Below are 22,513 nucleotides of genomic sequence, written 5' to 3' on the forward strand. Positions count from 1 at the left end.
CCCAGCAACAAGGCACACTTGTTGGGTCAACACGAGATGCAGTTCAGCCTTTACAGGAAGCAGACCTCCAAGTGGGTGGTTGAAAATGCTCTGTGGTATGCTGAGTATTTGGTGGCATTGATGAAGAGTGACGCAATCTGCCAATCAGATGACTCGAGGACTACATGGAGGTCCCATCCCACCATCCAGCCCACACCTCTACCCGCATCAGTCCTCTGCTCCTGTACGGGCTACTCCACCACCAGCTGGGCCTCTGTCCATGCCCTCGACACCTGTGCCCGGCTGGGCCTCTGTCCATGCCCTCGACACCTGTGCCCGGCTGGGCCTCTGTTCATGATCTCCACACCTGTGCCCGGCTGGGCCTCTGTCTTTGACCTCCACACCTATGCTCGGCTGTCCCTCAGTCAGCCCCGTGCTCTGCTCCTTACGGGCTGGGCATTCTGATGGAGCCAGCAATCAGTCGCTCTCCATTTTCAGTTAATTATATATCATTGTAATTATTTGTGTTCAATTGTTTGTCTCTCTGTGGGGTTTATTTAACTGTATATACAGCATCATTTTTAATTGATGTATTACTCAACAGTACTCTTCCCTTCCTCTTAATTCACACTGAGCACAAAAGCCCTCAGCAGAATTCTCTAATTACATTTTGAGCAATTAATGTCAGTCTTTGAATGCTCTATTGTATAAACTATTTAATTTTCCTGCTTCTGTGCTATGTGCACTGATTTGAAACAATTAGAGTACATTTGTCAATCTCACGTTTTCCTCCAATTCTATCTTCAATGACTTCCTTAATTTACAATCAAAACAATTTAGCTAACATTACGTTTTCGATTTGAACTTGATATTACATATATAGTTTAAGCCATTTCTCTTATTTGAGACAAACAAAAGTTAACTCCTGTGGTGTTTAGGCTTAACACATTTAGGCTACCCTTCTATAAATTAGAATCCTGAAGAGGGTGAGCAGTTTGACAAAAAGAGACGGGTTTTCATAATAAAAAGTTATGGATGATGATGACAGATTTACGGGGTAAGAGGAACGAGGATTCTCGGAAGAAGCCCGATGCTATTCTACTCTCAGATTTTCACACTAAAGGAAAATAAAGCATACAAAACAACAATTCAAGCCGTGTCGGGATTCGATACAGGTTCATTCTTGGTAGCAAATGCCCCCCAAATTCGCTACACTTCTTAATTCCTGGTGGCACAAACTCGACTAATGAGCGATCTCCAATTGATAACGCGTCTCAGTACTGATCAGAAGATTCTATGTTTGGCTCCTGGCTGGCTCGATTTTTTCCCCCATCTAGGTAAATTCTATTTAGATACAGACATGACTAAATTCCATTATACATTTACAACACGTATAAATGCATAGATATTTACAGTATATCCACGTTTATCTGGTTGAAACCTGGTTGACAATTCAATTGAGAAGTCCCTACGTAGCTACGTCGACTCTGCGTCACAGGTTTCCGCCCAGGCACGCAAGGACAGGGAAGATATTCGAGACTGCAGCTAGCACAGTTGTTGTGGTGATTTAATGTTGCCCCTTTGGTGACTACTACGGATGGCTGTGTGTGCCAGGCTCTGCGGAGTGGGTCAGTCGCGGAGGTGCAGGCGGCGACAGCGGCATAATCAGCAGGACCAGGGAAGCGACTCCGACATGGACGAGGAGGAAGGGGTGCGGATTGTGGGCAAGACACAAGCCGTCACCCGCGGTGGTGGCCCCGAAAACCCCTCCGCCGCGGCAGGGCCGAGTGTGGCCCATGAAGCCACTGCTGAATGTGGTCGTGCAAATGTCAACAGACTTTCGAATGGGCACAGTGCAAGTACCGGACCACCGAACCCGCAGTCCCTTTTGGATCTGCCCCCAGAGCTTTTGGTGGAAATATTCTCCTCGCTGCTGGGCACAGAGCTTCCAAACCTGGCGCTCGTCTGCAAGACATTCAGGCAAATCCTCAACACGGAAACCATCTGGAGAAGGCGATGCACAGAGGGTAAATAATGCAGTGATCAATGATTCTTCTAAAATGTCCTATGCGAAATGTGGCGTTTTATCAAACGGAAATTGACAGTAGCCTATATGATTTGGGACGTAGGTTAGTCTATAGGTTGGGTCAAGGAAGGGCCTGGGAATTGCTTTTTTGTTTTGCAGTTTCTATTTATGCATTGTGCTTTGGTCCCGAGAGATTCAATGTATGGTTTTTCTGAAAGCTTTCTTATTGACAAGTCTACGGGCACCGAGAAGGAACTTTGTTGATTGCTGTTATGCAACGCACTGTTCCAACCTTTGCTTTGAACACACCATTATGAAAGAAGACACTGCCTCAACCATCCTTGTCTTCTGCAACCCTATCATTATATCATTGGTTAATGTAGCTGTACCTCCTGTCAACTATTCAAATCGGAGCCTGGAGGTCCGGAGTACTGCTGGTTTTCAGACCTACCATATAATTATTGCGCCCAACTGGTGTCCCAGGTCCAAATCAGTCCTTGATTAGAGGGGAAGAATGAATCAGCAGTGGAACTGGCTTCTAGGTCTAGATTTGAATTTGCCTGGTATATACTATGTATTGGATTTACATTTCTTACAGCATTGCTTTGGACATTTGGGGTGTGCATATCTCATACAAGCCTGGGGGGCTAGATCTGAATGCGCTTTAGCCCAGTGGTTCCCAAACTGTGGGTCGGCAATTGGGGCATGGGGTTCCCCCTCCCATGTTTTTCATTGCATACCTTAGAGAGCTGTTTATAACTTGTCAGAAATGTCCAGATCAACTAGCCCATGTCAGCTAATGTTTTTTTATTTAGGTTTTTTAGCCCATAGATATTGTTGTAATTTTAAAAACCTCAAATATCACATGAATACACATTAGACATGGCAAAATTTATAGAATTGCAAGAAAATTCGTTTTAAAACGGAACAGTTTGTTTTTCATGAACAGTGCTTGTGCCCATAGAAATTGATGTGGGGGGTGCGGGATGTTCCACAATGCTGGAAGGGGGGCCCAGAGTGAAAAAGTTTGGGAACCCCAGCTTTAGCCAACGCCTGACTTTTATTGTCATGCCATCATGTATTGCACAGTTGCCTGGTCACTAGTTCTGTATGCATAAGTAGCTTTGACCAGGCTACTGTCAACCTACTTTGGCTTTCAGTGTCACATGTCTGTCTCATAGAGAATGATAGAGGCCTCTAGTGGCCAAAAGGCCGTGCTGGCATGGGCAGCGCTGTTGAGGGCTTCCACCATTTTAATGTGGTCAACTGGGTGGGACTTCCAACTTCATTGGCTGATCCCTCATGGTGACCCTGTTGGAGTCATGTTCAAGTGGGTCATCAGGAGGGATCAGCCAATTCTGAAGAAGTAAATTGACTACTTCAAAATGGAGTAGTCCATTTATATAATGGCACAGATACAAAGATGAGTCCTCTATCTCTATAGTGTGTCTCTATCTCTCTCCCACAGAGTTTGGCATGAGGGAAGACCTGCGCAAGATAGAGGTGGTGGGTGTGTCCAGTCGGGAGCTCTATGCCAAATGTGAGTCTCTCAGTGAATTCCAAACCCCCCCCTCGCCCCTACCAACTCGTTGCTTACGAAACTTCGAGGGTGACTTCTAGAGAGTGGGGAGGGGATCAATAAACCCATCAACTTTGGGACACACTCCTGACTTGAATGATGCGATTCATGGTCCACTTTTAAATAATAAAATGAGTATGAAATTCAAATGAACTAACCCCCCTGTTGTTTTACAAGATTTAGACCTCAGTGACAGTTAAACATTTACTTTTGGAGCCATTTAACAGTGGAGGCTGCTGTGGGGAGGACGACTCATAATAATGGCCTGAATGGAATGGTATCAAACATTCCAGCCATTATTATAAGCCCTCCTCCCCTCAGCAGCCTCCACTGGTATTTCATCTGTTAAATGTGTCGCGAAATCAGAAAAACAAATTCACGTGGCTTATAATTAGGCACACCGCTCCATTATTTTGTATGAAATTGCGCAAACTCCAAACATATCGCAGTGTGTGTCGGGATAGCGCTTCGCTCTGAAGCCTGCAGCCATGCTGGCTCAGTTGAAGTGGCTAACTGAGGGTCTAATTAGCCCCTACACCCTCAATCATTTTCACTCCCTCAGCTTTGGGACACTTGTGCAAATGGCGAAGGCGCGTGTGAATGCGCAAATGGAGGGGCGAGGGGAAGGGGGTGATTTGGGATTCAGCCACTCTAACTACAAACATCAAAATATATTATTGGGACCTTGAGTTTTTCCTGACCACACCATGTGACCTGACCTGGAAAAACTCTGGGCCATAGTTACAGACTACAATAGGCATATTTTTGACATTGACTAATTAAACCAAGTCACGCTAGGATCACTTGTGCATTGTAGGTCCAGGAATAATACCACATACTGTCACTTTCTGCAAACCATTTATGACTGTTTCTTCCTCTAAATTCCAGCATCTTGACTAGCCTTGAACTCATCTGGACAGGGGCTGCTGTTAAACACTTTCCAGTGGTTAGCACCCTTCGAGGGATATTCATTCCTTTTTGATATTTTGGGAATTTACTCAATTGTCTGTAGCTGTAGGGGTCACCTCAAGATGGCATGTAGGAAATTGCTCCTTGGGGTGGAGATGGTGCCAACTTAGCATCTACGTCATGACATGAAAACTATCAGGGCTTTTACAGGATTGGGGGTAGGTTGGGTAAGGTTGTAGTCTCGTGTGGGTAGTCGTTGACAACAAACCCTGTTTTACAACTCAGACAGGCTAGGTATTTCTGGAACCTCTAGGTCCTTTCAAGCTCTCTTTTTGTGTCACTCTGTCTAATCTCCCTCGCTCTCCTGTGCTCCCACCGCCCCTTCCTCCCTCAGTGGAGGTAGCGATGGTGTGTGCTCTGGGACCCTATGGTCTACCGCTCTGCCTCTCCCCTTCTCTCTCTCTTTACCACCAATTTAGAAACCACCTCACACATGTAAAGTCGCTCTGGATAAGAGCGTCTGCTAAATGACGTAAATGTAAATGTAAATGTAAATGTAAGAGGTATTTCAATTGTTCACTAAAATGTTTCAACGCTGGAAATACAGACGGACACTAGACAGACAGAGACATTAGACGGACAGACACCAGAAAGACTGATACAGACGGGACACTGGACAGACGGGACACTAGACAGAAGGATGGACAGATGTATGGATATATACTGAACACAAATATAAAGCAACATGTAAAGTTTTGGTCCCATGTTTCATGAGCTGAAATAAAAGATCCCAGAAATGTACCATATGCACAAAAAGCTTATTTCTCTCAGGTTTTGTGCACAAATGTGTTTACATCCCTATTATTGAGCATTTCTCCTTTGCCAAGATAATCCATCCACCTGACAGGTGTGGCATATCAAGCAGCTGATTAAACAGCATGATCATTACACAGGTGCACCTTATGCAGGGGACATTAAAAGGTCACTCTAAAATGTGCAGTTTTGTCACACAACACAATGCCACATATGTGTTTTGACGAGTATGCAATTGCCCTGCTGCCTGCAGGAATGTCCACCAGAGCTGTTGCCAGAGAATTGAATGTTAATTTCTCCACACTAAGCTGTCTCCAACATAATTTTAGAGAATTTGGCAGTATGTCCAACCAGCCTCACAACCGCAGATCACATGTAACCACGCCAGCCCAGGACCTCGACATCTGGCTTCTTCACCTGCGGGATCGTCTGAGACCAGCCACCCGGACAGCTGATGAAACTGAGGAGTATTTCTGTCTGTAATAAAGCCCCTTTTGTGGGGAAAACCCCATTCTGATTGGCTGGGCCTGGCTCCTAAGTGGGTGGGCCTATGCCCTCAAAGGTCCACTCATGGCTGTGCGCATGCCCAGTCATGTGAAATCCATCGATTAGGGCCTAATGAATTTATTTCAATTGACTAATTTCCTTATACAGTGAGGGAAAAAAGTATTTGATCCCCTGCTGATTTTGTATGTTTGCCCACTGACAAAGACATGATCAGTCTATCATTTTAATGGTAGATTTATTTGAACAGTGAGAGACAGAATAATGACAAAAAAATCCAGAAAAACGCATGTCAAAAATGTTATAAATTGATTTGCATTTTAATGAGGGAAATAAGTATTTGACCCCTCTGCAAAACATGACTTAGTACTTGGTGGCAAAACCCTTGTTGGCAATCACAGAGGTCAGACGTTTCTTGTAGTTGGCCACCAGGTTGGTACACATCTCAGGAGGGATTTTGTCCCACTCCTCTTTGCAGATCTTCTCCAAGTCATTAAGGTTTCGAGGCTGACGTTTGGCAACTCGAACCTTCAGCTCCCTCCACAGATTTTCTATGGGATTAAGGTCTGGAGACTGGCTAGGCCACTCCAGGACCTTAATGTGCTTCTTCTTGAGCCACTCCTTTGTTGCCTTGGCCATGTGTTTTGGGTCATTGTCATGCTGGAATACCCATCCACGACCCATTTTCAATGCCCTGGCTGAGGGAAGGAGGTTCTCACCCAAGAGTTGATGGTACATGGCCCTGTCCATCGTCCCTTTGATGCGGTGAAGTTGTCCTGTCCCCTTAGCAGAAAAACACCCCTAATGCATAATGTTTCCACCTCCATGTTTGATGTTGGGGATGGTGTTCTTGGGGTCATAGGCAGCATTCCTCCTCCTCCAAACACGGCGCGTTGAGTTGATGCCAAATAACTCGATTTTGGTCTCATCTGACCACAACACTTTCACCCAGTTCTCCTCTGAATCATTCAGATGTTCATTGGCAAACTTCAGATGGGCCTGTATATGTGCTTTCTTGAGCATGGGGACCTTGCGGGCGCTGCAGGATTTCAGTCCTTCACGGCGTAGTGTGTTACCAATAGTTTTCTTGGTGACTATGGTCCCAGCTGCCTTGAGATCATTGACAAGATCCTCCCGTGTAGTTCTGGGCTGATTCATCACCATTCTCATGATCATCGCAACTACACGAGGTGAGATCTTGCATGGAGCCCCAGGCCGAGGGAGATTGACAGTTCTTTTGTGTTTCTTCCATTTGCGAATAATTGCACTAACTGTTGTCACCTTCTCACCAAGCTGCTTGTCGATGGTCTTGTAGCCCATTTCAGCCTTGTGTAGGTCTACAATCTTGTCCCTGACATCCTTGGAGAGCTCTTTGGTCTTGGCCATGGTGGAGAGTTTGGAATCTGAATAATTGATTGCTTCTGTGGACAGGTGTCTTTTATACAGGTAACAAACTGAGATTAGGAGCACTCCCTTTAAGAGTGTGTTCCTAATCTCAGCTCGTTACCTGTATAAAAGACACCTGGGAGCCAGAAATCTTTCTGATTGAGAGGGGGTCAAATACTTATTTCCCTCATTAAAATGCAAATTCAATTTATTACATTTTTGACATTTGTTTTTCTGGATTGTTTTGTTGTTATTCTGTCTCTCACGGTTCAAATAAACCTACCATTAAAATTATAGACTGATCATTTCTTTGTCAGTGGGCAAACGTACAAAATCAGCAGGGGATCAAATACTTTTTTCCCTCACTGTATTTATTTTATTTTTTATTTATTTCACCTTTATTTAACCAGGTAAGCCAGTTGAGAACAAGTTCTCATTTACAACTGCGACCTGGCCAAGATAAAGCAAAGCAGTGCGGAAACAACAACAACACAGAGTTACATATGGAGTTACAATAGAAAATCTATATACAGTATGTGCAAATGTAGTAAGTTATGGAGGTAAGGCAATAAATAGGCCATAGTGCAAAATAATTACAAATATAATTTAGTATTAACACTGGAGTGTAATGGCTTAGCTGATAATAACAAAATAATAACAATATTTACATGGCTCAAAGAGAAGGAATATAATATCTATTGTTTACAGGAAACTCATTCAACAATTCTAGATGAAGTTGCGTGGAAAAAGGAATGGGGGGGCGAAATATACTTCTCCCATGGGCAAAGAAATTGAAAAGGGGTGATGATATTAATTAATAGTAATTACGATCCGAATGTGCAAATTGTCCAAATAGATACGCAAGGTAGATGGATTATTTTAAATATGTTATTGGACAATAAACAGATATGGCTCATTAACAATTACGGACCAAATAATAATGATCCACACTTCTTTGACAATATATATATATATAATAAATGATCAACCCTGCAAGCAATTCAAGACAATATTATTATGGTGGGGGATTATAATACTGTTTTATATAGCTCAATGGACCGTAAAGGAAATCGCACCACAATCAATCACCCACATGCTATTAAGGAAATCGTGAATGTCATGGATACATTAGAACTAGTAGATATATGGAGGCTTAAATATCCTGATCTAGTGAGATATACATGGCGGAGACTCAATCAAGCTAGTCGTCTTGACTTCTTTCTTATCGCATTCTCGTTTGCACCAAAAGTTTTAATAAGTGTTGATAGGGGACAGAATGCGGTCGGACCATCATATAATTGGCATATACATTACTCTTACTGAATTTCCACGTGGGCGAGGATATTGTAAATTTAATCAAAGCCTATTGGATGATAATTTATTTTTAACTAGGACAAAATAATTTATAACTGACTTCTTCCGACATAACATAGGTACAGCAAATCCCCTTATTGTATGGGACACCTTTAAATGTGCCTTTAGAGGCCATGCAATTCAGTACTCATCTCGAAAACAAAAGCAATGTAGGTCAAGAGTTTATACTAACAAAGGAAATAGAAAGTCTAACAGAACAGATAGATGGCAATAAAAACTGTAACATAGAGGCTCAGAATAAATTGGAGGAAAAACAAAAAGAAATGGAGAAACTTATTCAAGAAAGATCAAGTGTAATATATTATTAAAATAAAGCAAACTGGATGGAATATGGGGAAAAATGCACCAAATTCTTTTTTAATCTTCAACATAGGAATGCTACCAAAAAGAATTTAATGAAATTGGTTACAATTGACGGAGTAACCCATGATTCACCAAATTATATTTTGAAGGAGGAAACAAGGTACTTTAAGCATATTTTTTCGTTTCAGTCGCCTCCATCTCCTCTAACTGAAGCTAATTGTAGAGATTTTTTTCTATAGATAATGTAAAATTAACAGCCAAACAGAAAGACTCATGTGAAGGTGAAATTACAGAGGAGGGACTTCTGGATGCAATTAAAGACTTTAAGTCTGGGAAAACTCCAGGGTTGGATGGCATACCAGTCGAAGTATACCAAACCTTTTTTGATATACTAAGAGGACCACTATTAGCATGTTTTAACCACTCCTATGTAAATGGTAGATTATCTGACACTCAAGAAGAAGGTCTGATCTCGTTATTACTGAAACAGGATACAAGTGGAAAATATAAAGATCCAGTCCATAAAAAAAATTGGAGGCCCCTTACACTTCAGTGTTGTGATGCAAAATGTATAGCGCATAGAATTAAAAAGGTATTGTCGGATATTATTCATTCTAATCAGACAGGTTTTTTACATGGAAGATACATTGGAGATAATATAAGGCAAGTATTGGAAACAATAGAACATTATGGAAAATCGGAGAAACCAGGCCTGCTATTCATAGGGGTTTATATATATAAATGCCTGGAGCATTTCAATTTTTTTTAAATGGGTCAAAATCATGTATAGTAACCCTAGGTGTAAAATAGTAAATAATGTCTATTTCTCCGAAAGTTTTAAACTGTCAAGAGGAGTGAAACAAGGTTGTCCACTATCGGCATATCTATTTATTGTGGCCATTGAGATGTTAGCTATTGAAATCAGATCCAACAATAATATCCAGGGCTTAAAAACAAAGGTGTCATTGTACGCTGATGATTCATGTTTTCTTTTAAATCCACAACTAGAATCACTCCACAGCCTCATAGAGGATCTAGATACATTTTCTAACCTCTCTGGATTACAACCAAATTATGACAAATGTACTACAGTGGGGAAAAAAGTATTTAGTCAGCCACCAATTGTGCAAGTTCTCCCACTTAAAAAGATGAGAGAGGCCTGTAATTTTCATCATAGGTACACGTCAACTATGACAGACAAAATGAGAAAAAATTATCCAGAAAATCACATTGTAGGATTTTTAATGAATTTATTTGCAAATTATGGTGGAAAATAAGTATTTGGTCAATAACAAAAGTTTCTCAATACTTTGTTATATACCCTTTGTTGGCAATGACACAGGTCAAACGTTTTCTGTAAGTCTTCACAAGGTTTTCACACACTGTTGCTGGTATTTTGGCCCATTCCTCCATGCAGATCTCCTCTAGAGCAGTGATGTTTTGGGGCTGTCGCTGGGCAACACGGACTTTCAACTCCCTCCAAAGATTTTCTATGGGGTTGAGATCTGGAGACTGGCTAGGCCACTCCAGGACCTTGAAATGCTTCTTACGAAGCCACTGCTTCGTTGCCCGGGCGGTGTGTTTGGGATCATTGTCATGCTGAAAGACCCAGCCACGTTTCATCTTCAATACCCTTGCTGATGGAAGGAGGTTTTCACTCAAAATCTCACGGTACATGGCCCCATTCATTCTTTCCTTTACACGGATCAGTCGTCCTGGTCCCTTTGCAGAAAAACAGCCCCAAAGCATGATGTTTCCACCCCCATGCTTCACAGTAGGTATGGTGTTCTTTGGATGCAACTCAGCATTCTTTGTCCTCCAAACACGACGAGCTGAGTTTTTACCAAAAAGTTCTATTTTGGTTTCATCTGACCATATGACATTCTCCCAATCCTCTTCTGGATCATCCAAATGCACTCTAGCAAACTTCAGACGGGCCTGGACATGTACTGGCTTAAGCAGGGGGACACGTCTGGCACTGCAGGATTTGAGTCCCTGGCGGCGTAGTGTGTTACTGATGGTAGGCTTTGTTACTTTGGTCCCAGCTCTCTGCAGGTCATTCACTAGGTCCCCCCGTGTGGTTCTGGGATTTTTGCTCACTATTCTTGTGATCATTTTGACCCCACGGGGTGAGATCTTGCGTGGAGCCCCAGATCGAGGGAGATTATCAGTGGTCTTGTATGTCTTCCATTTCCTAATAATTGCTCCCACAGTTGATTTCTTCAAACCAAGCTGCTTACCTATTGCAGATTCAGTCTTCCCAGCCTGGTGCAGGTCTACAATTTTGTTTCTGGTGTCCTTTGACAGCTCTTTGGTCTTGGCCATAGTGGAGTTTGACTGTTTGAGGTTGTGGACAGGTGTCTTTTATACTGATAACAAGTTCAAACAGGTGCCATTATTCAGGTAACGAGTGGAGGACAGAGGAGCCTCTTAAAGAAGAAGTTACAGGTCTGTGAGAGCCAGAAATCTTGCTTGTTTGTAGGTGACCAAATACTTATTCCAGGATCTGGAGAAGGTCTGTATGGAGGAGTGGGCCAAAATCCCTGCTGCAGTGTGTGCAAACCTGTTCAAGACCTACAGGAAACGTATGATCTCTGTAATTGCAAACAAAGGTTTCTGTACCAAATATTAAGTTCTGCTTTTCTGATGTATCAAATACTTATGTCATGCAATAAAATGCAAATTAATTACTTTAAAATCATACAATGTGATTTTCTGGATTTTTGACCTCTACATGCTTTGGAAGTAGGAAAACCTGCAAAATCGGCAGTGTATCAAATACTTGTTCTCCCCACTGTATATATAAATAAAAACATGGGGGATTGGAAGTGATGCAGACAATTACATTGATGGAAGTTACAATCTATCTACAATATTAAGCTGATCTTAGGGATGACCAGTGAGATATACCTGAGTGTGCTAACGCAGTGAATAACTCAAACTTAGGGAGGAGGCTTCTGATGTTAACATGCAAGAAACCAAGGCTTTTGCGATTACAGAAGTCAACAAATGATAGCGCCTGGGGAGCAGGATTGATACTGGGGGTTACAGGGCCTGGGTTAACCTCTACATCACCAGAGGATACGGCTAAAGGCTTTAAGAACTGGTCTTCTAGTGCGTTGGGTACAGAGAAAAAAAGGGGCCGATTTCCGGGCGTTGTAGAATTGATTCAGGGCATTATGTACAGACAAGGATATGGAAGGATATGAGTACAGTGGAGGTAAACCTAAGCGTTGGGTAAAGATGAAAGAGATAGCATCACTGGAGGCACCGATTGAGCCGTTCTCCGCGTGTGTGGGGGGTGGGACAAAGGATCTATCTGAGACAGGTTGAGCAGGACTGGGGGCTCTACATTGAAAAAGTACAGTTAGAACTAACCGAAACAGCAATAGGCAAGGCATATTGACATGGGAGATAGGCATAAAGCAGTCACAGGTGTTATTCGAGAGAGCTAAGACAACAGCTGGTAATGGCAATGAAAGTTTGAGCTGAGGCTAAACAGATCAACAGGATGGGGTACCGTATAAAGGAACAGTCCAGCAGGCATCAGCTGTGTAGCTGAGTGATCATAAGGTCCAGTGAACAGCAATAAGTAAGTCCGGGAGCAGTTCAGTGGCTGCTACGCCACAGGCACGGCTGTTGATTGCATGTGCTAGCGGGCCGGGGCTAGCAGATGGATATTCGTGGTCGTCGCAACGGCAGACCAGTCATGATGGATCAGCGGGGCTCCGTGTCAACACTAGGAGGTCCCGTCCGGTTGACAGAGAGGTAGATAGCCGGGAGATGGTCCTGGCTCGAGGCTAGCTCAAGGCTAACTGGGGTTAGCTTCAGGACAGTGGTGATTAGCCAACAACGACAACAGCTGCACCATCGAGAGCATCCTGACTGGTTGCATCACCGCCTGGTATGGCAACTGCTCGGCCTCTGACCGCAAGGCACTACAGAGTTATATGAACTGTAACTCAGTAAAATCGTTGCATGTTGCGTTTATATTTTTGTTCAGTATGTATGTGTGTATACAGTACCAGTCAAAAGTTTGGACACACCTACTCATTCAAGAGTTTTTCTTTAGTCTTACAATTGTTTACATTGTAGAATAATAGTGAAGAGATCAAAACTATGAAATAACACATATGGAATCATGTAGTAACCCAAAAAGTGTTAAACAAATCAAAATATATTTTATATTTTAGATTCTTCAAAGTAGCCACCCTTTGCCTTGATGACAGCTTTGCACACTTTTGGCATTCTCTCAACCAGCTTCACCTGGAATGCTTTTCTAACAGTCTTGAAGGAGTTCCCACATATGCTGAGCACTTCTTGGCTGCTTTTCCTTCACTCTGCGGTCCAACTCATCCCAAACCATCTCAATTGGGTTGAGGTCGGGTGATTGTGGAGGCCAGGTCATCTGATACGGCACTCAAACACTCCTTCTTGTTCAAATAGCCTTTACACAGCCTGGAGGTGTGTTGGGTCATTGTCTTGTTGAAAAACAAATGATAGTCCCACTAAGCGCAAACCAGATGGGATGGCGTATCGCTGCAGAATGCTGTGGTAGCCATGCTGGTTAAGTGTGCCTTGAATTCTAAATAAATCACTGACAGTGTCACTAGCAAAGCACCCCCACACCATCACACTTCCTCCTCCATGCTTCACGGTGTGAACCACACATGCTGAGATCATCAGTTCACCTACTCTGCGTCTCAGAAAGACACGGCGGTTGGAACCAAAAATATCAAATTTGGACTCATCAGACCAAAGGACAGATTTCCACTGGTCAAGCAAGGCTCTTTTTCTTATTGGTCCTTTAGTAGTGGTTTCTTTGCAACAATTCGACCATGAAGGCCCGATGCAAATCAAATCAAATTTAATTTGCCACATGCGCCGAATACAACCGGTGTAGACATTACAGTGAAATGCTTACTTACAAGCCCTTAACCAACAATGCAGTAAAAAAAAAAAATGGGAAAAAAAGTGTTAAGTAAAAAAATAGATAAGTAAAAGATAAAAGCAAATAACTAAAGAGCAGCAGTAAAATAAAAAAGCAGTAGGGGGTACTGGTACAGAGTCAATGTCCGGGGGCACCGGCTAGTCGAGGTAATTGAGGTAATATGTACATGTGGGTAGATTTTAAAGTGACTATGCATAAATAATAAACAGAGTAGCAGCAGTGTAAAAGAGGGGGGTGGGGTGGGGGGGCAGTGCAAATAGTCCGGGTAGCCATGATTAGCTGTTCAGGAGTCTTATGGCTTGGGGGTAGAAGCCGTTAAGAAGCCTTTTGGACCTAGACTTGGCGCTCCGGTACCGCTTGCCATGCGGTAGCAGAGAGAACAGTCTATGACTAGGGTGGCTGGAGTCTTTGACAATTTTTAGGGCCTGCCTCTGACACCGCCTGGTATAGAGGTCCTGGATAGCAGGAAGCTTGCTTCACGACTGTCTTGGTGTGTTTGGACCATGATAGTTTGTTGGTGATGTGGACACCAATGAACTTGAAGCTCTCAACCTGTTCCACTACAGCCGCAGTCTCCTCTGAACAGTTGATGTTGAGATGCGTCTGTTACTTGAACTCTGAAGCATTTATTTGGGCTGCAACTTCTGAGGCTGGTAACTCTAATGAACTTATCCTCTGCAGCAGAGAACTCTGAAACGTTCAAAGTTCTTAATATTCCAGATTGACTGACCTTCATGTCTTAAAGTAATGATGGGCTGTCGTTTCTCTTTGCTTATTTGAGCTGTTCTTGGCATAATATGGACTTGGTCTTTTACAAATAGGGCTATCTTCTGTATACCAACCCTACCTTGTAACAACACAACTTAATGGCTCAAACACATTAAGAAGGAAGGCACACCTGTTAATTGAAATGCATTCCAGGTGACTACCTCATGAAGCTGGTTGAGAGAATGCCAAGAGTGTGCAAAACTGTCATCAAGGCAAAGGGTGGCTACTTTGAAGAATCTTAAATATGAAATATATTTTGATTTGTTTAACACTTTTTTTGGTTACTACTTGATTCCATATGTGTTATTTCATAGTTTTGATGTCTTCACTATTATTATACAATGTAGAAAATAGTAAAAAATTAAGAAAAACCCTTGAATGTGTCCAAACTTTTGACTGGTACTGTATACATACATACGTACATACATACATACATACATACATACATACATACATACATACATACATACATACATGCAGTGCATTCGGAAAGTATTCAGACCCCTTCACTTTTTCCACATTTTCTTATGTTAGCCTTATTCGAAAATTTATTAAATAAAAAAAAATCCTCATCAATCTATACATAATACCTCATTATGACAAAGCAAAAATAGGTTTATAGGAATTAAAAAATATGGAAACCTTATTTACATAAGTATTCAGACCCTTTGCTATGAGATTCAATTCAGGTGCATCCTGTTTCCATTGATCATCCTTGAGATGTTTCTACAACTTGTTTGGAGTCCACCTGTAGTAAATTTTAATTGATTGGACATGATTTGGAAATGCACACACCTGTCTATATAAGGTCCCACAGTTGACAGTGCATGTCAGAGCAAAAACCAAGCCATGTGGTAGAAAGAATTGCCCCTAGAGCTCAGAGACAGGATTGTGTCGAGGCACAGATCTGGGGAAGGGTTGCAAAACATTTCTGCAGCATTGAATGTCCCCAAGAACACAGTGGCCTCCATCATTCTTAAATGGAAGAAGTTTGGAACCACCAAGACTCTTCCTAGAGCTGGCCGCCCGGCCAAACTGAGCAATCGGGAGAAGGGCCTTGGTCAGGGAGGTGACCAAGAACCCGATGGTCACTCTGACAGAACTCCAGAGTTCCTCTGTGGAACTGGGAGAACCTTCCAGAAGGACAACCATTTCTGTAGTGCTCCACCAATCAGGCCAGACGTAAGCCACTCCTCAGTAAAAGGCACATGACAGCCCGCTTGGAGTTTGCCAAAAGGCACCTAAAAGGACTCTGACCAGGAGAAACAACGTTCTCTGGTCTGATGAAACCAAGATTGAACTCTTTGGCCTGAATGCCAAGTGTCACGTCTGGAGGAAACCAGGCAACGCTCATCACCTGGCCAATACCATCCCTACGGTGAAGCATGATGGTGGCAGCATCATGCTGTGGGGATGTTTTTTAGCGGCAGGGACAGGGAGACTAGTCAGGATCGAGGGAATGATGAACAGAGCAATGTACAGAGAGATATTTGATGAAAACCTGCTGCAGAGCGTCCAGGACCTCAGACTGGGGCGAAGGTTCACCTTCTAACAGGACAACAACCCTAAGCACACAGCCAAGACAATGTAGGAGTGGCTTCGGGACAAGTCTCTGAATGTCCTTGAGTGGCCCAGCCAGAGCCCGGACTTGAACCCAATCGAACATCTCTGGAGAGACCTGAAAATAGCTGTGCAGCGACGCTCCCCATCCAACCTGACAGCGCTTGAGAGGATCTGCAGAGAAGAATGGGAGAAACTCCCCAAATACAGGTGTGCCAAGCTTGTAGCGTCATACCCAAGAAGACTTGAGGCTGTAATCGCTGCCAAAGGTGCTTCAACAAAGTACTGAGTAAAGGTTCTGAATACTTATGTAAATGTGATATTTCAGAGTTTTATTTTCAATAAATTTGCCAACATTTCTAAAAACTTGTTTTTGCTTTGTCATTATGGGGTATTGTGTGTAGATTAATGAGGGTGGAAAAACGTATTTAATCAATTTTAGAATAAGGCTATAACGTAACAAAATGTGGAAAAGTCAAGGGGTCTGAATACTATTCTGAACGCACCGTTCAAAAGTTTGGGGTGACTTAGAAATGTCCTTGTTTTCAAAAGAAAAGCATTTTTTTGGTCCATTAAAATAACATCAAATTGATCAGAAATACAGTGTAGACATTGTTCATGCTGTAAATGGCTATAGTAGCTGGAAACTGCAGATTTTTTATGGAATATCTACATAGGCGTACAGAGGCCCATTATCAGCAACCATCAGTCCTGTGTTCCAATGGCACGTTGGGTTTGCTAATCCAAGTTTATCATTTTAAAAGGCTAATTGATCATTACAAAACCCTTTTGCAATTATGTTAGCACAGCTGAAAACTGTTGTGCTGATTTTAAAGAAGCAATAAAACTGGCCTTCTTGAGACTAGTTGAGTATCTGGAGCATCAGCAATTGTGGGTTTGATTACAGAATCAAAATGGCCAGAAACAAAGAACTTTCTTCTGAAACTCGTCAGTCTATTCTTGTTCTGAGAAATGAAGGCTATTCCATGTGAGAAATTGCCAAGAAACTGAAGATCTCGTACAACGCTGTGTACTACTCCCTTCACAGAACAGCGCAAACTGTCTCTAACCAGAATAGAAAGAGGAGTGGGAGGCCTCGGTGCACAACTGAGCAAGAGGACAAATACATTAGAGTTTCTAGTTGAGAAACAGACGCCTCACAGGTCCTCAACTGGTAGCTTCATTAAATAGTACCCGCAAAACACCAGTCTCAACGTTAACAGTGAAGAGGCGACTCCGGGATGCTGACCTTCTAGGCATAGTTTCAAAGTAATAGCCATATCTCAGACTGGCCAATAAAAAGAAAAGATTAAGATAGGCAAAAAAACACAGACACTGGAGTGAGGAAGATTGGAAAAAAGTGTTATGGACAGACGAATCGAAGTTTGAGGTGTTCGGATCACAAAGAAGAACATTTGTGAGCCGCAGACCAAATGATAAGATGCTGGAGGAGTGCTTGATGTGGTCCTCTGTAGCTCAGCTGGTAGAGCACGGCGCTTGTAACGCCAAGGTAGTGGGTTCGAACCCCGGGACCACCCATACACAAAAAAAATGTATGCACGCATGACTGTAAGTCGCTTTGGATAAAAGCGTCTGCTAAATGGCATATTATATTATTATTATTATTTATGCCATCTGTCAAGCATGGTGGAGGCAATGTGATGGTCTGGGGGTGCTTTGGTGGTGGTAAAGTGGGAGATTTGTACAGGTTAAAAGGGATATTGAAGAAGGAATGCTATCACTCCATTTTGCAATGCCATGCCATACCCTGTGGACGGCGCTTGATTGGAGCCAATTTCCTCCTACAACAGGACAATGACCCAAAGCACAGCTCCAAACTATGCAAGAACTATTTAGGGAAGAAGCAGTCAGCTGGTATTCTGTCTATAATGGAGTGTTCAGCACAGTCACCGGATCTCAACCGTACGTAAGAAGTGCCCATCAAGCCAATCCAACTTGTGGGAGGTGCTTCGGGAAGCATGGGGTGAAATCTCTTCAGATTACCTCAACAAATTGACAACTAGAATGCCAAAGGTCTGCAAGGCTGTAATTGCTGCAAATGGAGAATTATTTGACAAAAGCAAAGTTTGAAGGACACAATTATTATTTCTATTAAAAATAATTATTTCTAACCTTGTCAATGACTATATTTCATTTACATTTACATTTCCTATGCATTTTGCTATATTTCCTATTCAAACTAATTTCATGTATGTTTTCATGGAAAACAAGGACATTTCTAAGTGACCCCAAACTTTTGAATGGTAGTGTGTGTATGTATTTATTTTGTTTGTATATTCACTAATCTCCAAGAGCATATTGATTAGTCTGCCCACTGTTGTGGTGTACCTGTCCAGGTGTGAACCTTTTGGTGAAGTCTGGCCGCTTTATGAAGCTCCTACAAGACTATGAGCACATGGACTACAGGGACGTGTACAGGCGCTGTGTGTCCTGCTGCACATGGCTGACCTGACTGTCTCGACACGCGTGTGCTAGTTTGTGACAGACTCCAATGTGCACTTGTTTTATGTTGTTGCAGCCGGTTGTGACAAATACCAAATACCATGTGTTTGCTGACTGTGTGATGTGGTTTTGAAGTGAATGCACTTTGCTCCTTACCTTAACTCAGACATCTGACTACTAGAAATGGTACTGAAAAAAGTTACAGTATGTGTGATGTGTGCATTTAGCATGCTAGTCAACATAGTTAGTGCTTGGTGACAGCTCCCTGTTTAATTTGTCTACATCATGCACTCTTTTGGAACAATGGAGACCATTCCCTTCATATAACTTCAACGCATCTTCTCATGTGAGTACAATAACAATGTGTCCCCTCTGCCATATCTGCTATCATTGAGGTGAGGCCAGATCTCGTCCATGGTGATATGGTGTGTTGAGTTGTCAGTCCAAATTATGTTATGTATTGCTGTGATGCCCTGCGATTGAACTGTTCACCACTCTTTTAGTGTTTAACCCTTTGTTGCACTGTCCTGTTGTGTTGCAGTGCTGCACCCATACAGACACATCCTGGGTCTTTGGCAGCCTGACATAGGCCCATACGGAGGGCTGCTCAACGTGGTGGTACGTAATCAGTACACACACTATTGTGTCCCCTCTTTATCACATTTTTAAAAAAATGTGTCTTTAAATTGTTCAGCACACCTGGTTGTAGAGAGGGACAAAAATGAGTGTGTCTTTTCCCATCAAAACATATTATTTGTGTTAGGTGGTGATGACTTAAAAAAACTAAAACATTATCCCATTACTCCGCTACCATACCCATCCCTCTCCAGGTTGACGGGCTGTTCATCCTTGGCTGGATGTACCTGCCCCCCCACGACCCTCGGGTCGAGGATCCCATGAGGCGGCGGCCACTCTTCCGCATCCACATGTGGGAGAGCAACAAGGCAGCAGTGGAGTGTATGTACGGACACAAGGGCCCTCACAAGGGGGACGTCCAGGTGAGTCCATTTTCTCCTTCTTTTGTGTTTTGAATGGGCGTAAAACCAACGTTGGTGATTTATTGTACTGCCACCTGCAGTTCTTTTTAGAGGAGCAATCTGCAGTTGGCAAAAATCTGAGGGATGGGCCTGGAGAAATGTAACCACTCTTAAATTCATAATGAGCTATTGATGCAAGGACTCACCATCCACAATATCAAAATGATAGTGTTAAGCATATTTTGAGGCTATACAGTGTTTGTTTATGTTTACAAACATTGGAGTTAAACAAGCTGATATTTTGGGTTCTGATGGGGTTCGACATTTGAACTAAGCTTGCGAGGAATTTATAAGTTCTATTCTAATCAATTAGTGTATATACTGCATCATTCATTTATGTCAAAAAATGTATGTAGCAACTGGGATAGCCCCTTTAATGTTTGCTCAGGAGTATATTTTGACTGACCTACTGACCTGGATGGCATTCTTTGAACCAGCAAGTCCCACCCAGTCGACTACTTTAAAATGTTGCATGCCTTTTGTCACAAGTTGTTGTTGCTCTAGCTTTTCTAACTCTGTAGTGCCCATAAGAGGGACTGTTAGGTGAGACAGACAACACAAGGGATGACGTGGTGGAAACTGATTAATCGATAATAAGGGAGATAATGATGGGCTTATTGTGCTTAAATAGTCATACTCATTACTGATCTTATCCTTTTGTAATGTGTAAGTCGGTGCACTCACTGTGTGGTGAAGTAGTCCCCTGTCTTCCATGGCTTTGTGAGAAAAGCTGGGATGTCTTCTCTTATTTCCAGACTGGGAAGAAGGACGAGTTCTCGACCAAGTGCAACCAGACAGACCATCACCGCATGCCAGGGGGGAGGCAGGAGGTGAGAACGGTCTCTTGTCATTTCGCAACAGTTTGTATATTGTTCTCACATAGCTGAGGCAACTGTGTATTTGTCAAATTAATTCATCAATCACATATCTGTTTAGCACTTTTTGCAAACACATTTAACCTCAAAGCTCCTATCATACTGAAAGTGTACCATTTGTCTAAGATTTATGTTGAATTAATTTGTTCAGCACATGGTAAATAATGGTCAAGCAGGCAAGAGTGACTGCTATGCATTGTAACAGGATAGATACTGTAATGACATTTGATTTCAATAGGGGATTGGGGCAAATCGGTAAGTGGGCATGACCGTGTTCTGTTCTGTTGGCAGGAGTTCCGGACGTGGCTGGAGGAGGAGTGGGGGAGGACACTGGAGGACATCTTCCATGAGCACATGCAGGAGCTCATACTCATGAAGTTCATCTACACAAGCCAATACGAGTAGGTTTTCCTCATGACATAGTCCAGGGGTTCCCAAAGTGGGGTCAGGTGTCCGCGCAGGTACTGCAGGGGGTCTTCGGCCAGATATATATATATATATACACAGTACCAGTCAAAAGTTTGGACACACCTACTCATTCAAGGGTTTTTCTTTATTTTTACTATTTTTGACATTGTAGAATAATAGTGAAGACATCAAAACTATGAAATAACACATATGGAATCATGTAGTAACCAAAAAAGTGTTAAACAAATCAAAATATATTTGAGATTCTTCAAATAGCCACCCTTTGCCTTTATGACAGCTTTTCACACTCTTGGCATTCTCTCAACCAGCTTCACCTGGAATCCTTTTCCAACAGTCTTGAAGGAGTGCCCACATATGCTGAGCACTTGTTGGCTGCTTTTCCTTCACTCTGCGGTCTGACTCATCCCAAACCATCTCAATTTGGTTGAGGTCGGGGGATTGTAGAGGCCAGGTCATCTGATGCAGCACTCCATCACTCTCGTTCTTGGTAAAATAGTCCTTACACAGCCTGGAGGTGTGTTGGGTCATTGTCCTGTTGAAAAACAAATGATAGTCCCACTAAGCACAAACCAGATGGGATGGCGTATCGCTGCAGAATGCTGTGGTAGCCATGCTGGTTAAGTGTGCCTTGAATTCTAAATAAATCACAGACAGTGTCACCAGCAAAGCACCCCCACACCATAACACCACCTCCTCCATGCTTTACGGTGGGAAATACACCGGTCTAATGTCCATTGCTCGTGTTTCTTGGCTAAAGCAGGTCTCTTCTTCTTGTTGGTGTCCTTTAGCAGTGGTTTCTTTGCAGCAATTTGACCATGAAGGCCTGATTTGCACAGTCCCCTCTGAACAGTTGATGTTGAGATGTGTCTGTAACTTGAACTCTGTGAAGCATTTATTTGGGCTGCAGTTTCTGAGGCTGGTAACTCTAATACACTTATCCTCTGCAGCAGAGGTAACTCTGGGTCTTCCATTCCTGTGGCGGTCCTCATGAGAGCCAGTTTCATCATAGCGCTTGATGGTTTTTGCGACTGCACTTGAAGAAACTTTCAAAGTTCTTGAAATGTTCCATAATGACTCACCTTCATGTCTTAAAGTAATGATGGACTGTTGTTTCTCTTTGCTTATTTGAGCTGTTCTTGCCATAATATGGACTTGGTCTTTTACCAAATAGGGCTATCTTCAGTATACCCCCCTACCTTGTCACACCACAACTGATTGGCTCAAATGCATTAAGAAGGAAAGAAATTCCACAAATTAACTTTTAAGAAGGCACACCTGTTAATATATATAAAATATATTTTGATTTGTTTAACACTTTTTTGGTTACTTCATGATTCCATATGTGTTATTTCATAGTTTTAATGTCTTCACTATTAATCTACAATGTAGAAGATTGTAAAAATAAAGAAAAACCCTTGAATGAGTAGGTGTTCTAAAACCTTTGATCGGTTGTGTGTGTGTGTGTGTGTGTGTGTGTGTTTGTGTGGTTAAATAGCAAAAACAGATCAAACTAATTTTGGACAAGGGATCTGTGGAAAAGGTTTAGAGGGTGCAATA

The 22,513-nt window shown here is 42.5% G+C and overlaps 1 protein-coding gene across 3 annotated transcripts in view; it reads left to right on the forward strand.

Moving 5' to 3' along the window:
- The first annotated feature begins 1,480 nt into the window (after positions 1 to 1,480).
- The window catches only part of LOC121532240 (F-box only protein 31-like), a 33,535-nt gene continuing 12,502 nt past the window's right edge, over positions 1,481 to 22,513 (forward strand). The window contains exons 1-7 of one of the 3 annotated variants that reach the window (XM_041838064.1): positions 1,481 to 2,006; positions 3,474 to 3,545; positions 18,510 to 18,596; positions 19,157 to 19,233; positions 19,446 to 19,613; positions 20,408 to 20,482; positions 20,819 to 20,928. In XM_041838064.1, the coding sequence (XP_041693998.1) occupies positions 1,577 to 2,006; positions 3,474 to 3,545; positions 18,510 to 18,596; positions 19,157 to 19,233; positions 19,446 to 19,613; positions 20,408 to 20,482; positions 20,819 to 20,928 (1,019 nt within the window). In that variant the 5' untranslated portion in view covers positions 1,481 to 1,576. The remainder of the gene's footprint in view (positions 2,007 to 3,473; positions 3,546 to 18,509; positions 18,597 to 19,156; positions 19,234 to 19,445; positions 19,614 to 20,407; positions 20,483 to 20,818; positions 20,929 to 22,513) is intronic. The other 2 variants (XM_041838062.1, XM_041838063.1) reach the window with 2 other exon arrangements.

This window comes from Coregonus clupeaformis, chromosome 19 (assembly GCF_020615455.1).
Source record: "Coregonus clupeaformis isolate EN_2021a chromosome 19, ASM2061545v1, whole genome shotgun sequence".
NCBI lineage: Eukaryota > Metazoa > Chordata > Actinopteri > Salmoniformes > Salmonidae > Coregonus > Coregonus clupeaformis.